Genomic DNA, 21,045 nt, shown 5'->3' with positions numbered 1-21,045 from the left:
AACTGGTTTAGTCCCTCTGTTGTGAGCTGGTTGTACATTGTTGATGGAAGAGTCTAATGGCTCGATAGAGGAGGGTTTGATAAAGGGCATTCCACTAGCTTGATAAATTAATCTGTGCATTTTGTGTACCCTCGCAAGATGTCTTGTAACTGCTTTAGGTGAATGCTAATAAACATTTGTTTTGTGTGGTTAATTTGATTCACTATTTTGTTATGGACCGTTAGGGCAGATCTCATGAGAGCCTGTCAATAATGCAGTCTTGGCTCCTTCACACTGCTAGCCAAGACACATTAAGTGACTTAAACGAGATTCCGTATGTTGAGTTAATACAGTATACTACAATTTTAGCAAGTCTACGCTTCTGAAAATGGAAAAACATGTTTGTAATATTATCAGTCAATTATGGTTTTGCTACACCTTGAATGAAGCTGATGGTCTTATTGACCAAATATTTGACTGATTTTAATATGGTCATTAGCAATCCCCTTGGCTAATCTTCCATTAAACATCTATAGGCCTACAGACATAACATCTGATGTACCTAAGTATTGAGAGACACATTCTTTTAATATGCATAAGACAGTGCTTCCTCTCCTGTGGTTGTCAAACCTCTCCTGTGGGACCCCCAGCTGTTCTATGTATTTGAGCTATTCCAGCACCAGCACACCTAATTCTACTTGTCAACTCATTATCAAGCTCATGATTAGGTGAGTCAGGTAAGCTAATTCAAGGCTACAACAGAATTGTGAAACCCCTTGGTCCCTGAAGAGAGGTTTGAGAACCGACTGCATACCCCCTCGATTCAAACTTAAATCTGGACTTCGAAACCAGTGTTCACTGCTTTTTCCATTTCCCCCTCTAATCAGGTGACTGCTTTCAACCTGGCACACCAGGTGGGTGCAATTTAATTATCAGGTAGAACAGAAGAAGAGCAGGCTCCGGACTGTGGTGTGATTTGAATACCCCTGCTCTATACCCACAGGCTATGCTCTCAGTCAAAAGTAGGCCATGCTACCTGTAAAGCGCGGAAGTGAGAAGCTTGCAACGTAATAGTCACCCTATATCCGGTCCCTGTTTGTTTTGGTTCTGCTAGGGTAACGCTTTCCACTGCCTAGGCATCACTGACCCTTGCAAGATCTCACCTGTGTAGTGTTAGGGCAAAAACCAAAACGTGCACCCCTTGGGGTCCCGAGGACCGATTTTGGGAAACGCTGGGATAGGTATTTTACACATCAGCTAACCACATCATGGGTGTGTTCCTCTGCCCAGCCATTGCTGACGCCTGCCAGATCTTACAACTCCTGGATAGGTATTTAACATATCAGCTAACCACATATTGCCACGTTCAAAACAACTGGGAACTTGGAGAATCTCCCGACTTCAGTGCGTTCACGACAACTGGGAACTCTGGGTAAAAATCGTTTTGAACGGTCATCCAACTCGGAATTCCAAGTCAATCTGGCGTCTTTCTAGAGCTCCAACTTTATGACCTGAAGATCACAGACGTCATGATTATTTTTTTCAGTTTCCAGTTGTCTTGCAAGCGCCATAATTACGTGGAGTAATGAGTAGGATTTTGTGTTTTCACATGCAAAAGTGATTGCTTTTGATAAACACTTCATCTGCCCTCCCAATGAAAGCTAGTTTGAAAATTCAAACATATTTTATGGAAAATATGTTTTTGAAGGATGCACCATGCTGCCTTGTTGACAGTGGCGTTGTTCAGTTGGCTGAGAGAAAATGTTGCTGTTTTAGAGCTCAGGGATTCTTGAAAGGGACAATCCTATATGAAATATTTGTCTCAAGGTTGGAGGAGTGAACTCCAACAATTTAAATTATATATTTTGATAGACCAAAGTATCAGCTATCACACCATGTAAAGGAACAACTTTGTAATTTATTTTTCTTCATAAAATGCAACTAATTGGATTTGTCAACAGACACCATAAAAGGGATTTAATTTGTACAGTTATTGTCCAAGTTTTTAAAGGCCTTCATTGTTTAATTCTAACAGATTATTCAAATACATAATACAAATCTCTAGACTTCTTGTTTTGTTTTATAGCACTATTAAATGCTCCAGGGATAATGTCGTTGGCATTTGGGAATTAGTTTTTCTAGATTTAGAACATAAAACATTTATAAAGCAAACATTATCCCTTAAGTCTAGCACAGCAAATACTTCGATTGTTTAAGCATATGTTGCAGAACAGTAATGACAATATTATTTCAGAATATTGACAAAAATATATATCTTTAATGGGGTTAGCCATCAGTTACGGAGTTGACAGGCCACTGATGGAGTTGACAACACATACTCAAAACAGACATATTTTTGCCTCTAAAACTAAACATATGTAAAATATGGAAAATGATTCATTTGAAAATCCCCAGTAAAAACAGCCATTTTGTCAGATCTTTCAGCACTCTGACGGAGTTGATATTGACAGAAATATGCAGGAGTTGTTGTTTTACAGAATAAAATGTAACATCTTTGAACCAAAATTCATATTTTCTTTTAATCTATCAGGCAGATGGAGTTGACAGTTTATGGTTGTGACCATGGTGATTCCAATATTGTTTGTTTAAATCTATCAAAAGTAGAGAACTTTACAGACCACGAGTGGTCTTGTTGCACTACATGTAATGAGGACATGAAGAAGGGGTCCTTATAGCTGACCCTGCTCATTCCTGATTAATTTAGGAGTTGACAACAGCGCAATGATTTCAGTGCAATGACTGGAAGTCTATGAGCAGATCCAATAGACTTCCAGTCATTATGCTAACGCTAGCGCTAGTTAGCAACTTCCTTCAAACGGCACGCAGAGACATAAAAATTGTATCCACGAGTTCATCTGACTCTAGGGAAGCAGATAAAGGGCCTCATTGCCAAAATCCCGAAGTATCCCTTTAATATCCATTTTTGCCCGTTTTTAGAATTTTAAGCACTTTTTGGGAGTTTGAAATTGGGATCCTTTGCTCCGGACAAGGGCATTTCCAGGCATAGAGCCGACATGGAAATGATAAATATTGCAAGTATTTAGAAAATTCCCAAAACAAATATTTTTCCTTATAAATTTCCACTAAATGTAAATGTTTTACCTTGAATAATGCAACAAAATCCTTTAAAAAAAAACTATTTAAAAAAAGTTCCCTGCCAGTCAAGGATTGTCCCGACTTTCAAGAATCACTGTGCTGATTTCCTGCTATTCTACACATTTTGCCATGAGGCATAGAGAAAAAGCTAATTTCCTGTAATATTTTTATTTATTGCTAATGATGTGTCATTATGCTATCTGGAGGTCGTCTTGCGGGGGTGTGTGCCACTCCAGTGCTTGTTGACAACATGATTGAGCTGTGCAGATTGTTAGATTTGAGAAGGGTCCGTGCTATCTGGGATCCTTGGGAAGTCCCTACACCATTAAAGTTGACATTTAAAATGGTTACGGTTATGCTTAAGGTACGGGTAGAGGTTAAAGTTAGGGACGTCCCAAGGACGAAGTGCGCTCTTATTTCACCGCTTTTGGCCGTTCACCGTAACGGGCCATAGACTGGTGCACTGCATCTCAGGTTAATATAACTCCCTCACGAGCGATGGAGGAAATTACGTTTCCTTTCGAGGCGTGTCACCGTGGTCAAAGCATCTTTTTTTCTACGACCTTTGTCGCGTTCAAAACAACTGGGAACTCGGATGTATCCGTTTTCAGTGCGTCCATGACAACTGGGAACTCGGAGAATTTTTTTTTGCTCCGACTGGGTAAAATCGTTTTCAACGGTCATCCAACTCGGAATTCCAAGGCGGAAATTTGGGCGTCTTTCTAGAGTTCCGTCTTTCCGACTGACGTCCTGATTTGACCCGTTTCATACGAGCTACCAGTAGTCTAGAAAGCGCCATACATTCGGAGCTACGCTAGTGTACAAGTTTGTCGGTAATATTACAGCAACAAAGCCATCGGGATGCGGGGAGGCAAACTGCTACTGACTATCACATGAGTGATCTTATTTAACGGTATTTCTCCGGTATAGGCTAAGCGGTAGAGACTACTTTTTTTTAAATAACAGACAAAAATATTAGACAATAGGATAAATATATCATATTTTGCTGACTTGAAAAGTCAACACGCTTTCTGTCAGCAACAATGGAATTTAGTTTTATATTGCTTATTCTCTTCACGTTTCTTACTATTATTCTGGTGACTACATTGTTCAGTAACAACGATACTACTGCCTCTGCCTCGTCCTCTGGCTCTGCTGCATCCAAAGCAGATCACTCAGGGGAGGAGGGCTCTTTGGCGCAGTCTGTGAGAGAGGAGGTAAAAGCCGGATTAGTTAAAACAGGACCGTCGGTAAATCTTACGGAGCAACAGGGGACAGTAGCAGGGCTAACCTCTACGAACAAACCGGAGGAGGACAGTCAACGCCGATTCGTGGGGAAGATAACGGACCCGGTGGCAGCAGACAGAAGGACAGTTGGGGAGGAGGGGCTGCACGCTGCTGAAGTTAGGATCCATGATGCCACGAACGAGGGAAATATGAAATCTGGCATTATGGTAATATAATGTTCTGTATTAGTAGCCTATCTAATATGTTTGATTATAATATTATTGATATATTATCAGAATACACCGTTTCTCACCTTGGTCAGGAAGGTATTGCAGGTAAGACGCATGATAGGCAGCTTTTGAACCAAGGTGACCCTATTTGCTGCACAGCCAACTAAATTACATGATCACACAGATAGGCTACAGAGCCGAGGCCAATACATCACAAATGTCATATTTATCTGGTAGAGTACCTCTAATTTAATGAGCCATGCCTTGCTGCAAGTAGCCTACAAGCATGCCTCAATGATTTGCTGAAGTGCACAGTGGGTGGCAGTCCAGTCCACTGTGTCTGACTGGCTGAACCATCACCATAGATACTGAGAAGAAACAGTCGGCTGTCAGCAACTTGGAGAGACGGAAAGAGAAAGGGAGCATGAGCTATGTAATTGATTTACACAACACAGGCTTTGACTGGCATGAAAAGACTTCAGCAGCACAACATATAGGATGGTCTAGTCCAGGGTTCCCGAAGGCCGAATTTGGCACGCGGGTGATTTTATTTGATCCCCCAAGTTTTCTGAGCAAAAAAAAAAAAAAGTTTATTTTTTATTTTATTGTTGGACATAAAAGACTGTAAAAAAACCAGCAAATCAGCTCCAAGTGATTTAAATTTTGGAAATCTGTTCCAAAGTATTCCCATGCATAGAGAGATATACACTGTGTATACCAAACATTAAGAACTCATGCTCTTTCCATGACATATTTTGCCATGAGGCTGAGAGAGAAATTTGTTTTAATGCTAATTTATGCTATCCGAGTGACTCAAACATTTACATTTACATTACATTTTAGTCATTTAGCAGACGCTCTTATCCAGAGCGACTTACAGGAGCAATTAGGGTTAAGTGCCTTGCTCAAGGGCACATTTACGTCATTTAGCAGACGCTCTTATCCAGAGCGACTTACAAATTGGTGCATTCACCCTATAGCCAGTGGGATAACCACTTTACAATATTTTTTATTTTTTATTTTTTATTTTTTTTTGGGGGGGTAGAAGGATTACTTTATCCTATCCCAGGTATTCCTTAAAGAGGTGGGGTTTCAAATGTCTCCGGAAGGTGGTGAGTGACTCCGCTGTCCTGGCGTCGTGAGGGAGCTTGTTCCACCATTGGGGTGCCAGAGCAGCGAACAGTTTTGACTGGGCTGAGCGGGAACTATGCTTCCGCAGAGGAAGGGGAGCCAGCAGGCCAGAGGTGGATGAACGCAATGCCCTCGTTTGGGTGTAGGGACTGATCAGAGCCTGAAGGTACGGAGGTGCCGTTCCCCTCACTGCTCCATAGGCAAGCACCATGGTCTTGTAACGGATGCGAGCTTCAACTGGAAGCCAGTGGAGTGTGCGGAGGAGGGGGGTGACGTGAGAGAACTTGGGAAGGTTGAACACCAGACGGGCTGCGGCATTCTGGATGAGTTGTAGGGTTTAATGGCACAGGCAGGGGAGGCCAGCCAACAGCGAGTTGCAGTAATCCAGACGGGAGATGACAAGTGCCTGGATTAGGACCTGTGCCGCTTCCTGTGTAAGGCAGGGTCGTACTCTCGAATGTTGTAGAGCATGAACCTGCAGGATCGGGTCACCGCCTTGATGTTAGCGGAGAACGACAGGGTGTTGTCCAGGGTCACGCCAAGGCTCTTCGCACTCTGGGAGGAGGACACAACGGAGTTGTCAACCGTGATGGCGAGATCATGGAACGGGCAGTCCTTCCCCGGGAGGAAGAGCAGCTCCGTCTTGCCAGGGTTCAGCTTGAGGTGGTGATCCGTCATCCATACTGATATGTCTGCCAGACATGCAGAGATGCGATTCGCCACCTGGTTATCAGAAGGGGGAAAGGAGAAGATTAGTTGTGTATCGTCAGCGTAGCAATGATAGGAGAGGCCATGTGAGGATATGACAGAGCCAAGTGACTTGGTGTATAGGGAGAATAGGAGAGGGCCTAGAACTGAGCCCTGGGGACACCAGTGGTGAGAGCACGTGGTGCGGAGGCAGCTTCGCCACGCCACTTGGTAGGAGCGACGGGTCAGGTAGGACGCAATCCAGGAGTGAGCCGCGCCGGAGATGCCCAGCTCGGAGAGGGTGGAGAGGAGGATCTGATGGTTCACAGTATCAAAGGCAGCAGACAGGTCTAGAAGGACAAGAGCAGAGGAGAGAGAGTTAGCTTTAGCAGTGCGGAGAGCCTCCGTGACACAGAGAAGAGCAGTCTCAGTTGAATGACCAGTCCTGAAACCTGACTGGTTTGGATCAAGAAGGTCATTCTGAGAGAGATAGCAAGAGAGTTGGCTAAAGACGGCACGCTCAATAGTTTTGGAAAGAAAAGAAAGAAGGGATACTGGTCTGTAGTTGTTGACATCAGTGGGATCGAGTGTTGGTTTTTTGAGAAGGGGTGCAACTCTCGCTCTCTTGAAGACGGAAGGGACATAGCCAGCGGTCAAGGATGAGTTGATCAGCGAGGTGAGGTAGGGGAGAAGGTCACCGGAGATGGTCTGGAGAAGAGAGGAGGGGATGGGGTCAAGCGGGCAGGTTGTCGAAGTCATCCACAGAGAGAGAGGAGGGGGGGAGGATTCAGCAGGGAGGAGAATGTGGCAAAGAGCTTCCTAGGGTTAGAGGCAGATGCTTGGAATTTAGAGTGGTAGAAAGTGGCCTTAGCAGCAGAAACAGATGAAGAAAATGTAGAGAGGAGGGAGTGAAAAGATGCCAGGTCGGCAGGGAGTTTAGTTTTCTTCCATTTCCGCTCCGCTGCCCGGAGCTCTGTTCTGTGAGCTCGCAATGAGTCATCAAGCCACGGAGCTGGAGGGGAGGACCGAGCCGGCCGGGAGGATAGGGGACACAGAGAGTCAAAGGATGCAGAAAGGGAGGAGAGGAGGGTTGAGGAGGCAGAATCAGGAGATTGGAGGGAGAAGGATTGAGCAGAGGGAAGAGATGATAGGATGGAAGAGGAGAGAGTAGTGGGAGAGAGAGAGCGAAGGTTGCGGCGGCGCATTACCATCTGTGTAGGGGCAGAGTGAGTAGTGTTGGAGGAGAGCGAGAGAGAAAAGGAAACAAAGTAGTGGTCGGAGACATGGAGGGGAGTTGCAGTGAGATTAGTAGAAGAGCAGCATCTAGTAAAGATGAGGTCAAGCGTATTGCCTGCCTTGTGAGTAGGGGGGACGGTGAGAGGGTGAGGTCAAAAGAGGAGAGGAGTGGAAAGAAGGAGGCAGAGAGAAATGAGTCAAATGTAGACGTAGGGAGGTTGAAATCCCCCAAAACTGTGAGGGGTGAGCCATCCTCAGGAAAGGAACTTATCAAGGCGTCAAGCTCATTGATGAACTCTCCAAGGGAACCTGGAGGGCGATAGATGACAAGGATATTAAGCTTAAATGGGCTAGTGACTGTGACAGCATGGAATTCAAATGAGGAGATAGACAGATGGGTTAGGGGAAAAATTGAGAATGACCACTTGGGAGAGATGAGGATTCCTGTGCCACCACCCCTCTGACCAGATGCTCTCGGGGTATGCGAGAACACATGGTCAGACGAGGAGAGAGCAGACATTATAACAAAATCAATGGAGGCCCCATGCCATGCCAAAAATACTCCTGAATGCATCATTTTTTAAATTTTAGATTCTCTGACTTTCTAGCTTTTATTTTGTTGATTGTTATCTCTACATACTTTATATCTGGTTTTAGTCGTTTAAGTTTAAACTGAAAATGTTTTTCCATTCCAATTTTTGATTTAAAAAAATAATTTTTGGGGACATAATAACACTTAGGCAGCCCGCCCAAGACTTTTCTATGCAGAAAAAAACAGGATTTGTATATGATCACATACACTTTACATACAAAACATTAGGAACACCTTCCTAATATTAAGTTACAACCCCTTAAAAAAAATAGAAGGTAAGTGTGTTTTCAAGCCACAGTAATACACTTTAGACCAAATCTTAATCAGCGCCCAATGAGGATGCATTGAATAGAATGCTCAGTTGAGCATCAGTCCTAAAACGAATGTTCAAAACAATATTTTGATGCAACGTGCAACCAATGAATTAAATTACTAGAGGGGCTATGTCATAAACCCTCAACGTTCCAGAATGGTGTGAAAATGCCAGCCATATTGGTCAGGGAGAAATCCAAACCAGTCTACTTGGAATGAATGGCAGTAGAGGCATAATCCTGATTTTAGTAAGATGTGATATATCAGAAATGGTGTAATAAAATTGTCAACCTAAAATATTGTCATAATTATAAGTACAGTTTGAGTGGGTTTTATACAAAATGTCTGTATAAATAGCCTCTAAAATATATGTTAACATACCATAAATGTCTCAATTTGAGTTTTTTGGAAAGCTGTGAGTGCTATTATATGACGCTAATTCAGCACTTGTGGAATATACAACTTGTCTATAACCTATCATCAACTGATTTCAGTCAGTGTAGGGCTGTGGGTTCAGCTAGCTAGTTAGCTAGCTGAATAAAGTGGGTTGAGTCTATTCCTTTAAACATTGAACCGCTGTGGTTCACAACAATTCTGATTTCTAAAGGTGGAAGTTGGTAGAGTTTTTGTTTGGGTGGTTCAGTGAAACAATTATAGTTGTTAGAAGTAGAAGTTTTTGGTGAGGGAGGCCCTGCTCTCTACTGTCCCAGATGTTTAGTTCATTTCATTCCGATCTCCTCTGCATTATTGTAGCCATTTGCTACAGCCTGTCAACTATGCCTCTGCCTATCCCTGTTCTCTCCTCTCTGCACAGGCTACACAAACGCCCCACACCGCGTGGCTGCTGCCTCTCTAACCTGGTGGTCCCTGCACGCACCCCACACCTGGAGTTCCAGGTCTCAGGCAGCCTCTGGAACTGCCGTTCTGCTGCCAACAAAGCTGACTTCATCCCAGCCTATGCTAATCTCCAGTCCCTCGACTTCCTGGCGCTGACGGAAACATGGATTACCACTGAAAACACTGCTACTCCTACTGCTCTCTCCTCGTCTGACCATGTGTTCTCGCATACCCCGAGAGCATCTGGTCAGAGGGGTGGTGGCACAGGAATCCTCATCTCTCCCAAGTGGACATTCTCAATTTTTCCCCTAACCCATCTGTCTATCTCCTCATTTGAATTCCATGCTGTCACAGTCACTAGCCCATTTAAGCTTAATATCCTTGTCATCTATCGCCCTCCAGGTTCCCTTGGAGAGTTCATCAATGAGCTTGACGCCTTGATAAGTTCCTTTCCTGAGGATGGCTCACCCCTCACAGTTTTGGGGGATTTCAACCTCCCTATGTCCACATTTGACTCATTTCTCTCTGCCTCCTTCTTTCCACTTCTCTCCTCTTTTGACCTCACCCTCTCACCGTCCCCCTACTCACAAGGCAGGCAATACGCTTGACCTCATCTTTACTAGATGCTGCTCTTCTACTAATCTCACTGCAACTCCCCTCCATGTCTCCGACCACTACTTTGTTTCCTTTTCTCTCTCGCTCTCCTCCCACACTACTCACTCTGCCCCTACACAGATGGTAATGCGCCGCCGCAACCTTCGCTCTCTCTCTCCCACTACTCTCTCCTCTTCCATCCTATCATCTCTTCCCTCTGCTCAATCCTTCTCCCTCCAATCTCCTGATTCTGCCTCCTCAACCCTCCTCTCCTCCCTTTCTGCATCCTTTGACTCTCTGTGTCCCCTATCCTCCCGGCCGGCTCGGTCCTCCCCTCCAGCTCCGTGGCTTGATGACTCATTGCGAGCTCACAGAACAGAGCTCCGGGCAGCGGAGCGGAAATGGAAGAAAACTAAACTCCCTGCCGACCTGGCATCTTTTCACTCCCTCCTCTCTACATTTTCTTCATCTGTTTCTGCTGCTAAGGCCACTTTCTACCACTCTAAATTCCAAGCATCTGCCTCTAACCCTAGGAAGCTCTTTGCCACATTTTCCTCCCTCCTGAATCCCCCGCCCCCCTCCTCTCTCTCTGTGGATGACTTCGTCAACCACTTTGAAAAGAAGGTTGACGACATTCGATCCTCGTTTGTTAAGTCTAATGACACTGCTGGTCCTACTCACACTGCCCTACCCTATGCTTTGACTTCTTTCTCCCCTCTCTCTCCAGATAAAATCCTGCGACTTGTGACTGCAGGCCGCCCAACAACCTGCCCGCTTGACCCCATCCCCTCCTCTCTTCTCCAGACCATCTCCGGTGACCTTCTCCCCTACCTCACCTCGCTGATCAACTCATCCTTGACCGCTGGCCATGTCCCTTCCGTCTTCAAGAGAGCGAGAGTTGCTCCCCTTCTCAAGAAACCAACACTCGATCCCACTGATGTCAACAACTACAGACCAGTATCCCTTCTTTCTTTTCTTTCCAAAACTATTGAACGTGCCGTCTTTAGCCAACTCTCTTGCTATCTCTCTCAGAATGACCTTCTTGATCCAAACCAGTCAGGTTTCAGGACTGGTCATTCAACTGAGACTGCTCTTCTCTGTGTCACGGAGGCTCTCCGCACTGCTAAAGCTAACTCTCTCTCCTCTGCTCTTGTCCTTCTAGACCTGTCTGCTGCCTTTGATAATGTGAACCATCAGATCCTCCTCTCCACCCTCTCCGAGCTGGGCATCTCCGGCGCGGCTCACTCCTGGATTGCGTCCTACCTGACCGGTCGCTCCTACCAAGTGGCGTGGCGAGAAGCTGTCTCCGCACCACGTGCTCTCACCACTGGTGTCCCCCAGGGCTCAGTTCTAGGCCCTCTCCTTTTCTCCCTATACACCAAGTCACTTGGCTCTGTCATATCCTCACATGGCCTCTCCTATCATTGCTACGCTGACGATACACAACTAATCTTCTCCTTTCCCCCTTCTGATAACCAGGTGGCGAATCGCATCTCTGCATGTCTGGCAGACATATCAGTATGGATGACGGATCACCACCTCAAGCTGAACCCTGGCAAGACGGAGCTGCTCTTCCTCCCGGGGAAGGACTGCCCGTTCCATGATCTCGCCATCACGGTTGACAACTCCGCTGTGTCCTCCTCCCAGAGTGCGAAGAGCCTAGGCGTGACCCTGGACAACACCCTGTCGTTCTCCGCCAACATCAAGGCGGTGACCCGCTCCTGCAGGTTCATGCTCTACAACATTCGGAGAGTACGACCCTGCCTTACACAGGAAGCGGCACAGGTCCTAATCCAGGCACTTGTCATCTCCCGTCTGGACTACTGCAACTCGCTGTTGGCTGGCCTCCCTGCCTGTGCCATTAAACCCCTACAACTCATCCAGAATGCCGCAGCCCGTCTGGTGTTCAACCTTCCCAAGTTCTCTCACGTCACCCCCTCCTCCGCACACTCCACTGGCTTCCAGTTGAAGCTCGCATCCGCTACAAGACCATGGTGCTTGCCTATGGAGCAGTGAGGGGAACGGCACCTCTGTACCTTCGGGCTCTGATCAGTCCCTACACCCAAACGAGGGCATTGCGTTCATCCACCTCTGGCCTGCTGGCTCCCTTCCTCTGCGGAAGCATAGTTCCCGCTCAGCCCAGTCAAAACTGTTCGCTGCTCTGGCACCCCAATGGTGGAACAAGCTCCCTCACGACGCCAGGACAGCGGAGTCACTCACCACCTTCCGGAGACATTTGAAACCCCACCTCTTTAAGGAATACCTGGGATAGGATAAAGTAATCCTTCTATCCCCCCCAAAATTGTAAAGTGGTTATCCCACTGGCTATAGGGTGAACGCTCCAATTGGTGAGTCGCTCTGGATAAGAGCGTCTGCTAAATGACGTAAATGTGCCCTTGAGCAAGGCACTTTACCCTAATTGCTCCTGTAAGTCGCTCTGGATAAGAGCGTCTGCTAAATGACTAAAATGTAAATGTATGTAAATGTGGATTGACTGCATTGTTTGAATGGAATGTTGGCATATTGGCAGTTAATTTAAAACATTTATTGAATCATTCCTATAAATCATTCCTGTCTGGCTAGCTAGTTAACAAACATACAGTGCAGATAAATTCTTCAAATTCATTATTTTACACAATATCAAATCAAATTTTATTGGCCACATGCGCCGAATACAACAGGTGTAGACATTACAGTGAAATGCTTACTTACAGCCCCTAACCAACAATGCATTTATTTTTTAAATAAAAAAAGTAAAATAAAACAACAACAAAAAAGTGTTGACAAAAAAAGAGCAGAAGTTTCTTGTAGTTGGCCACCAGGTTTGCACACATCTCAGGAGGGATCTTGTCCCACTCCTCTTTGCAGATCTTCTCCAAGTCATTAAGGCTTCGAGGCTGATGTTTGGCAACTCAAACCTTCAGCTCCCTCCACAGATTTTCTATGGGATTAAGGTCTGGAGACTGGCTAGGCCACTCCAGGACCTTAATGTGCTTCTTCTTGAGCCACTCCTTTATTGCCTTGGCCGTGTGTTTTGGGTCATTGTCATGCTGGAATACCCATCCATGACCAATTTTCAATGCCCTGGCTGAGGGAAGGAGGTTCTCACCCAAGATTTGACGGTACATGGCCCCGTCCATCGTCCCTTTGATGCGGTGAAGTTGTCCTGTCCCCTTAGCAGAAAAACACCCCCAAAGCATAATGTTTCCACCTCCATGTTTGACGGTGTGGATGGTGTTCTTGGGGTCATAGGCAGCATTCCTCCTCCTCCAAACACGGCGAGTTGAGTTGATGCCAAAGAGCTGGATTTTGGTCTCATCTGACCACAACACTTTCACCCAGTTCTCCTCTGAATCATTCAGATGTTCATTGGCAAACTTCAGACGGGCCTGTATATGTGCTTTCTTGAGTAGGGGGACCTTGCGGGCGCTGCAGGATTTCAGTCCTTCACGGCGAAGTGTGTTACCAATTGTTTTCTTGGTGACTATGGTCCCAGCTGCCTTGAGATCATTGACAAGATCCTCCTGTGTAGTTCTGGGCTGATTCCTCACCGTTCTCATGATCATTGCAACTCCACGAGGTGAGATCTTGCATGGAGCCCCAGGATGAGGGAGATTGACAGTTATTTTGTGTTTCTTCCATTTGCGAATAATCGCACCAACTGTTGTCACCTTCTCACCAAGCTGCTTGGCGATGGTCTTGTAGCCCATTCCAGCCTTGTGTAGGTCTACAATCTTGTCCCTGACATCCTTGGAGAGCTCTTTGGTCTTGGCCATGGTGGAGAGTTTGGAATCTGATTGATTGATTGCTTCTGTGGACAGGTGTCTTTTATACAGGTAACATGCTGAGATTAGGAGCACTCCCTTTAAGAGTGTGCTCCTAATCTCAGCTCGTTACCTGTATAAAAGACACCTGGGAGCCAGAAATCTTTCTGATTGAGAGGGGGTCAAATACTTATTTCCCTCATTAAAATGCAAATCAATTTCTAACATTTTTGACATGCGTTTTTCTGGATTTTGTTGTTGTTATTCTGTCTCTCACTGTTCAAATAAACCTACCATTACAATTATAGACTGATCATTTCTTTGTCAGTGGGCAAACGTACAAAATCAGCAGGGGATCAAATACTTTTTTCCTTCACTGTACAGGGGGGTACCGGTGCAGTGTCAATGTGCGGGGCACCGGCTAGTTGAGGTAATATGTACATGTGGGTAGAGTTAAAATGACTATGCATAAATAATTAACAGAGTAGCAGCAGCGTAAAAAGGGCAGTTCAAATAGTTTGAGTAGCCATGATTCGCTTTTCAGGAGTCTTATGCCTTGGGGGTAGAAGCTGTTGAGAAGTCTTTTGGACCTAAACTTGGCACTCCGGTACCGCTTGCCATGCGGTAGCAGAGAGAACAGTCTATGACTAGGGTGGCTGGAGTCTTTGACCATTTTGAGGGCCTTCCTCTGACACCGCCTGGTATAGAGGTCCTGGATGGCAGGAAGCTTGGCCCCAGTAATGTACTGGGCCGTACACACTACCCTCAGGTAGTGCCTTGTGGTCGGAGGCAGAGCAGTTGCCATACCAGGCAGTGTACCAGGCCCAACCAATCAGGACGCTCTCGATGGTGCAGCTGTATAATTTTTTGAGGATCTGAGGACCCATGCCAAATCTTTTCAGTCTCCTGAGGGGGAATAGGCTTTGTTGTGCCCTCTTCACGACTGTCTTGGTGTGTTTGGACCATGATAGTTCGTTGGTGATGTGGACACCAAGGAACTTGAAGCTCTTAACCTGTTCCACTACAGCTCCGTTGATGAGAATGGGGGCATGCTCAGTCCTCTTTTTTTTCCTGTAGTCCACAATCATCTCCTTTGTCTTGGTCACGTTAAGGGAGAGGTTGTTATCCTGGCACCACACGGCCAGGTCTCTGACCTCCTCCCTATTGTCGGTGATCAGGCCTACCACTGTTGCGTCGTCGGCAAACTTAATGATGGTGTTGGAATCGTGCCTGGCCATGCAGTCATGGGTGAACAGGGAGTACAGGAGGGGACTGAGCATGCACCCCTGAGGGGCCCCCATGTTGAGGATCAGTGTGGCAGATGTGTTGTTACCTACCCTTACCACCTGGGGCGGCCCGTCAGGAAGTCCAGGATCCAGTTGCAGCGGGAGGTGTTTAGTCCCAGGATCCTTAGCTTAGTGATGAGCTTTGAGGGCACTATGGGGTTGAATGCTGAGCTGTAGTCAATGAATAGCACTCTCACGTAGGTGTTCTTATTGTCCAGGTGGGAAAGGGCAGTGTGGAGTGCAATAGAGATTGCATCATCTGTGGATCTGTTGCGGCGGTATGCTAATTCAGTGGGTCTAGGGTTTCTGGGATAATGGTGTTGATGTGAGCCATGACCAGCCATTCAAAGCACTTCATGGCTACAGACGTCAGTGCTACGGGTCGGTAGTCATTTAGGCAGGTTATCTTAGTGTCCTTGGGCACGGGGACTATGGTGGTCTGCTTGAAACATGTTGGTATTACAGACTAAGTCAGGGACATGTTGAAAATGTCAGTGAAGACACTTGCCAGTTGGTCAGCACATGCTCGGAGTACACGTCCTGGTAATCCGTCTGGCCCTGCGGCCTTGTGAATGTTGACCTGCTTAAAAGTCTTACTCACATCGGCTACGGAGAGCGTGATCACATAGTCATCCGGAACAGCTGGTGCTCACATGCATGCTTCAATGTTGCATGCCTCGAAGTGAGCATAGAAGTGGTTTAGCTCGTCTGGAAGTCTTGTGTCACTGGGCAGCTCGCGGCTGTGCTTCCCTTTGTAGTCTGTAATAGTTTTCAAGCCCTGCCACATCCGACAAGCGTCAGAGCCGGTGTAGTACGATTCAATCTTAGTCCTGTACTGACTCTTTGCCTGTTTGATGGTTCGTCGGAGGGCATAGCGGGATTACTTATAAGCGTCTTATCAAAGCACTAGCAAATCATGGTTGACCAACTCCTTGACCGAAATGGCTGACCTTTATCCCATCATAAGAAGGTCCATGTCCATGCTAGTATTCTAATTCCTAATTCTATGGTGGCTCCACTCTATGGCAGAGAAAAACATACGTTTTAAAGTACATTTCCTGCAATTTGACACATTTTGCCATGGGGCTTAGAGAAAATGTAGCAGTTTTAAAGCAAGTTTTCTGCAGTTCTACACATTTTGCCATTGGGCGGAGATAAATCTTTGCAATTTTATAACACATTTCCGTAAGCGACCACTTATGCTGCTTGTGCCTGGAGCCGGCCCGGAGTCCAATGTTTCTCAACCTCACTTTCTCCTTCCATCTCTCTCTGTCTCTCTTCCTCTCTCTCTGTCTCTCTTCCTCTCTCTCTGTCTCTCTTCCATCTCTCGCTGTCTCTCTTCCTCTCTCTCTGTCTCTCTTCCATCTCTCTCTGTCTCTCTTCCTCTCTCTCTCTCTCTTCCATCTCTCTCTGTCTCTCTTCCATCTCGCTCTGTCTCTCTTCCATCTCTCTCTCTCTCTCTTCCATCTCTCTCTGTCTCTCTTCCATCTCTCTCTGTCTCTCTTCCATCTCTCTCTGTCTCTCTTCCATCTCTCTCTGTCTCTCTTCCATCTCTCTCTGTCTCTCTTCGATCTCTCTCTGTCTCTCTTCGATCTCTCTCTGTCTCTCTTCCTCTCTCTCTGTCTCTCTTCGATCTCTCTCTGTCTCTCTTTTTCTCTCTCTTCCCCTCTGTCTCTCTTTTTCTCTCTCTGTCTCTCTTCCTCTCTCTCTGTCTCTCTTCCTCTCTCTCTGTCTCTCTTCCATCTCTCTCTGTCTCTCTTCCTCTCTCTCTGTCTCTCTTCCATCTCTCTCTGTCTCTCTTCCTCTCTCTCTTAATCTCTGACAGTCTGACCAACAGTGCTGGACCTCAAACCCTGCCTCAGCGGCGGTGGACATTCAAGGAAGAGACTTTGGTCACCTACAGTTCCCTGAGGGGTGGTCATTACTGTGTCCTTTCTCCCACCAACAGACAGGGGGCGCCACAGAGAGCCCGGAGGACAGCAACTGTGAGTAAGCTAACATGCTGACCACACCGCTCGCGTCGCGTGCGCGAGCGGTGCAAAATAAATCTACACATACATGTTATTCAATCATTTCATCCAAACTGCTCGCGTGCGTCAACGAGCGTTTGCGTAGCCAGGCACTATAATAGAACTTGGTTCTATTTGTGACACTTGACGCGCTGCAAGTCCCGCCTCTCCCATCTCCTCATTGGTTTTTAGGAGCATATACCCACGTGGGTGATTGAAAGATGAACTGAGGTCCACACTCCAGTCCAGTTGGTGGTGGTAATGCACCTTAAAGTTGGTTGCCAACCGCCATATAAAGTCCAAAGAAGAAGAAGCCTGAAGGAGGAGAGATTACTAGAAACAAACTCGGTTTAACCTTTTATCTGTGGATTAATTGTCGGAGTAGAGGACCTTGTGCATTTCAGGTAAAATAACAACCCAATGTTTATATCCCAGGACAAATTAGCTAGCAACAGCAAGCTATCTAGCTAAATTGACATAAATGTTTAATGCTTTTCGACCTGTCCCCAAATTAATATAGTTGGTTCAGAGTTCGTTTTGATATTTCAACCTGCGTGTCCTGATCGCGTCTGGTGTGGGTGGACAAAATCAACATGCACGCGATGGCGCACGTGCAAGCGGTCTGGTCAGAATGTAATGCTTTAATCACTGTGGATGGAGCACTGGCCACCAACTTCGGTGCCGTTGACCTACACAATGTGCCAGCTTTTGTTTCAGCCTAGCAAAAACACACCTGATTTCAGCTAATCAAGGCCTTGGTGATCAGTTGATCAGTAGAGTCAGGTGTGTTAGTGTTGGCTGGAATAAAAGCCTGCATAACATGTAGCTCTCCAGGAGTAGGGCTGGTGACTGACCACTGTGATTCCAACAGCACCAACTGATTATTTTTCTCTCAGCAGATATGGAAGAAGTGGACGCAGAACATGCGCCCATGAAATACGCCCCCCGGACCAGCCAGATGAAGAAGATGATAACCAAAGAGGAGCTGGAGGAGGAACAGAGGTCAGTGCTGGACTGGGCAGCATCTCAATACTCTGACGTGGCTTCCTCTGCTATTCTCCTCTCCTTTCCACTTATTTAAGTGCCTCTGCTTACCAGCAGTAACTGGCCGTACCCGAATACCCATACTTGCGTTCTAAATAGTAGGCTTTTTGGGTATGCGAAAATATAAAGTTTTATAGGATGTGAGATTTCGAAAATGTAGTATACTTTAAATGCCAGGATGCCATACTCATTTCAGATTTTCATCTAGTAGAATTTGCTTCACACTATTGAGGAAGACAATCGTCTTTTGAGACCCACGTGCGTTTGACAACAGCTTATTATCAGAATAGGGGATGCGCTCTACCAAAATGAACAAGTGGCGGGGGAACTAGCGCGATTATGCATTACATGACGCCTTCTCAGTATGGATGAGCTTAGAATGTTCATCTTTGTTGCTTACTGCATACATTTTTACTAAAAATTATGTTCTAAATACTATGTAGTACGATTAGTACACAGTATGTAGTTTTCAGATTTAGTAGGCAAGACAGATTTCGGACACGGTCACTGTAAATAGTCTTTCCAACTCAGTTTAACCCTCTCCTGTCCAGTGTCCTCTTCTACCTTACAGCCCCTCTCCCTCTCTCCAAGCGTCAGTGTGTGTCAGTGAGTGTTGTCTCTGTGAGGTGACTTTGCTTAGCAGTTGCTTCTATCCACGGCACCACTGGGGACTTAGGACTGACCAGGGATAAGAAAGAAAGAAAGAAAGAAAGAAAGAAAGAAAGAAAGAAAGAAAGAAAGAAAGAAAGAAAGAAACCCCCCCCACGAGTTGTGGGAGAAACACAAATCAGACCTTGGATCAGTGTTTTACTCCAGCAGAAACCCAGGCTTCCTATTCAGAGACCCACCCAGGCATGGTGTCTGTCTGTAACATCTGTGTCCTGCTGTTTATTTCTGCAGGGTAGAGTTCACCACTGACTTTACCTCTCTGTAAGACCCTCGGACAGACCGACAGACATGCAGACAGACAGGGGTTGTAGTAAAAGCATGGTAAAGTATGAACAAATCATTTGCCCTAATTCATTAGCGACGTCATTGCCTGACCATGCTAGGACGGATGGATGTGCTTAAACTCTAACCTCCGATGTGATTTTGAAACTTAATCTAATCTAAACTGACACCAAAAAGCAAAGGTATTTTCAAAGGTATTCCGTTTTGAAGCCCATTGTCTTTTCTAGCATGGACATCTAGTGACCTACCATCTAGTGACCTACCATCTAGTGACCTACCATCTAGTGACCTACCATCTAGTGACCTACCATCTAGTGACCTACCATCTAGTGACCTACCATCTAGTGACCTACCATCTAGTCCCCTGCCCCCGTCCCATATACCCATGTCCTTCATGCTCCTCAAACCAACACCACATGGATGCAGCCCCCCTCCTCTTCCTCTTCCTCTTCCCTGCTCCATCCCCCCAGCTCCCCTGAGGCCGTTGCCATGGTTCCCAGGTGTTGAGTACAAATCAGGTGTTTCTCAGTGGTAGGTAAGGTGTTGATTGTTTTTTTGTTGTTGTTTTTTTTCTTATTTTTTTTTATAGGGGGTAGATCAGCTTTAATATTGCAGATAGATTGTAGGTTCCATCAATGTAATTGTCTGCATCACTTCCAATCCCCCATATGCTTTTTTTCTCTCGCATATATATATATATATATACATACATACATACATACATACATATATGCATATACATACATATATATATATATATATATATATATATATATATATATATATATATATACATATATATATATATATACATACCCTTTAAAAAATAAAATATTCCCTTTATTACTTTCCAAGGGGTTGATTGGGACTTAACTGTCACCTGTGTGTCTCTAGTGATCACCTCAGACCGCAGGCCAGATTTTGCTCACACCATATTCACTGTTCTGTGTTTCTTAGCTGGGTTGGGAGAGACTATAAAGACACTGATGACCTGCAAAACGAACAACCAAAATCCAAAACATAACCTTAACCTAATTTTAACCAATTCTGAAATTAAATGTTGGTTTGCAGATAAGGAGTGTCCGTATAGCTTTTTCTATCTGGGCTGTACCGTCATCTAGCTTTGCTGACCTAGGTTCAGAATTTTTATCATGAACCACTTGTCGTTAACCATCTGTGCATGTATGTAGACTAGAGTTTGTTTAAGTCACTCTGAATAAGAGCGTCTGCTAAATGACGTAAATGTTTAAAAACCAGCCTCTGTCGCTCTGGGCTCTATCTCTATCATTGGCCAGGTGAGGGCAGCAGAGTGGAGACTCAGATTTGTTTACCTGTGTGTTTTTCCAAGGGTGCAACAGGAGCAGCTGGCAGCCATCTTCCAGCTGCTGAAGGAGAACCAGGAGACGTTTGGGGAGGTGTCAGAGGGAGACGTGGAGGAGCAACTCAGACTCTACTCCATCTAAACCCCTAGTCTACTACTTTCCCCAAACTCTACTCTATGTTAATCCCACATAAAACCGACAATCAAGATTAAGGTGCATTCACATGGTCCCCTGGGTTTCAAAGGGGGTGTTGTTTCAATGGTCCGCTCTATTTTGAGGCACGTACTCTTCTCTAAAGATTCTGAGGCGATAGCTAATCAGGCTTTGGATAGTTGGACCTGAGTGATTTGATTGGTCTGATACGATCTAAGATGTTCTTATACCGTACACACCCATGAAAGCCAACAGTTTCAGCAAGCCTCACAACAAACACTTATCTGAACGTACCTTCCTCCTTTCAGCTATTCCCTACCTTCCCTCGGCTGTATCCTTCTCTCACCCTCTCCCTCTAGACCCCTGTGTTTAAATAAACACATCATTGGCGCGAACACAAACATGTACATTAGATACTCCAATATGGCTTCTGCTGTTTATTACTTTTATATACCATTCAAAGCAATAAACACTGTGTATTTGATACAAGTAATGGCGTCATCATTGTGTCAATTCTGGATTTTGTCTTCTCCCCTGTGTGTGCACGTGTGGCTGGCAATGTCATCTGTGACTA

At 45.6% G+C, this 21,045-nt stretch overlaps 1 protein-coding gene across 7 annotated transcripts; it reads left to right on the top strand.

Annotated features, from left to right (window-relative positions):
- Nucleotides 1-3,554: 3,554 nt before the first annotated feature.
- On the top strand, nucleotides 3,555-20,960 carry LOC121547712 (matrix-remodeling-associated protein 7). Of its 7 annotated transcripts, none has more exons than XR_005996543.2 (5): nucleotides 3,556-4,550; nucleotides 16,818-16,981; nucleotides 17,901-18,003; nucleotides 18,946-19,035; nucleotides 20,345-20,960. XR_005996543.2 is itself a non-coding variant. In XM_041859119.2 (4 exons), exons 1-4 carry the CDS (start codon nucleotides 4,140-4,142, stop codon nucleotides 20,465-20,467), a joined length of 678 nt encoding a protein of 225 aa, XP_041715053.1. In that variant the 5' UTR covers nucleotides 3,555-4,139; the 3' UTR covers nucleotides 20,468-20,960. The 7 variants fall into 7 exon arrangements, 5 of the variants coding, with proteins under 5 accessions (XP_041715053.1, XP_041715052.1, XP_041715054.1 ...); XR_005996542.2 differs by having other exon boundaries at nucleotides 3,566-4,550; nucleotides 16,818-16,977; XM_041859119.2 differs by lacking the exon at nucleotides 18,946-19,035 and having other exon boundaries at nucleotides 3,555-4,550; nucleotides 16,941-16,981.
- Nucleotides 20,961-21,045: the final 85 nt, after the last annotated feature.

Source organism: Coregonus clupeaformis, chromosome 31, assembly GCF_020615455.1.
Source record: "Coregonus clupeaformis isolate EN_2021a chromosome 31, ASM2061545v1, whole genome shotgun sequence".
NCBI classification, from domain to species: domain Eukaryota; kingdom Metazoa; phylum Chordata; class Actinopteri; order Salmoniformes; family Salmonidae; genus Coregonus; species Coregonus clupeaformis.
Note: the sequence above shows the minus strand (reverse complement) of the source record. Positions and strands in the feature narration are given on the sequence as shown.

Excerpts from the sequence above, each read along its gene's own strand:
- LOC121547712 (XM_041859116.2), top strand. The coding sequence starts at position 4,140 with ATGGAATTTAGTTTTATATTGCTTATTCTCTTCACGTTTCTTACTATT. Across the intron at positions 16,982-17,900 it reads CCGGAGGACAGCAACTGTGA|ATATGGAAGAAGTGGACGCA; the intron begins GTAAGCTAACAT and ends TTCTCTCAGCAG. Across the intron at positions 18,004-20,344 it reads GAGCTGGAGGAGGAACAGAG|GGTGCAACAGGAGCAGCTGG; the intron begins GTCAGTGCTGGA and ends TGTTTTTCCAAG.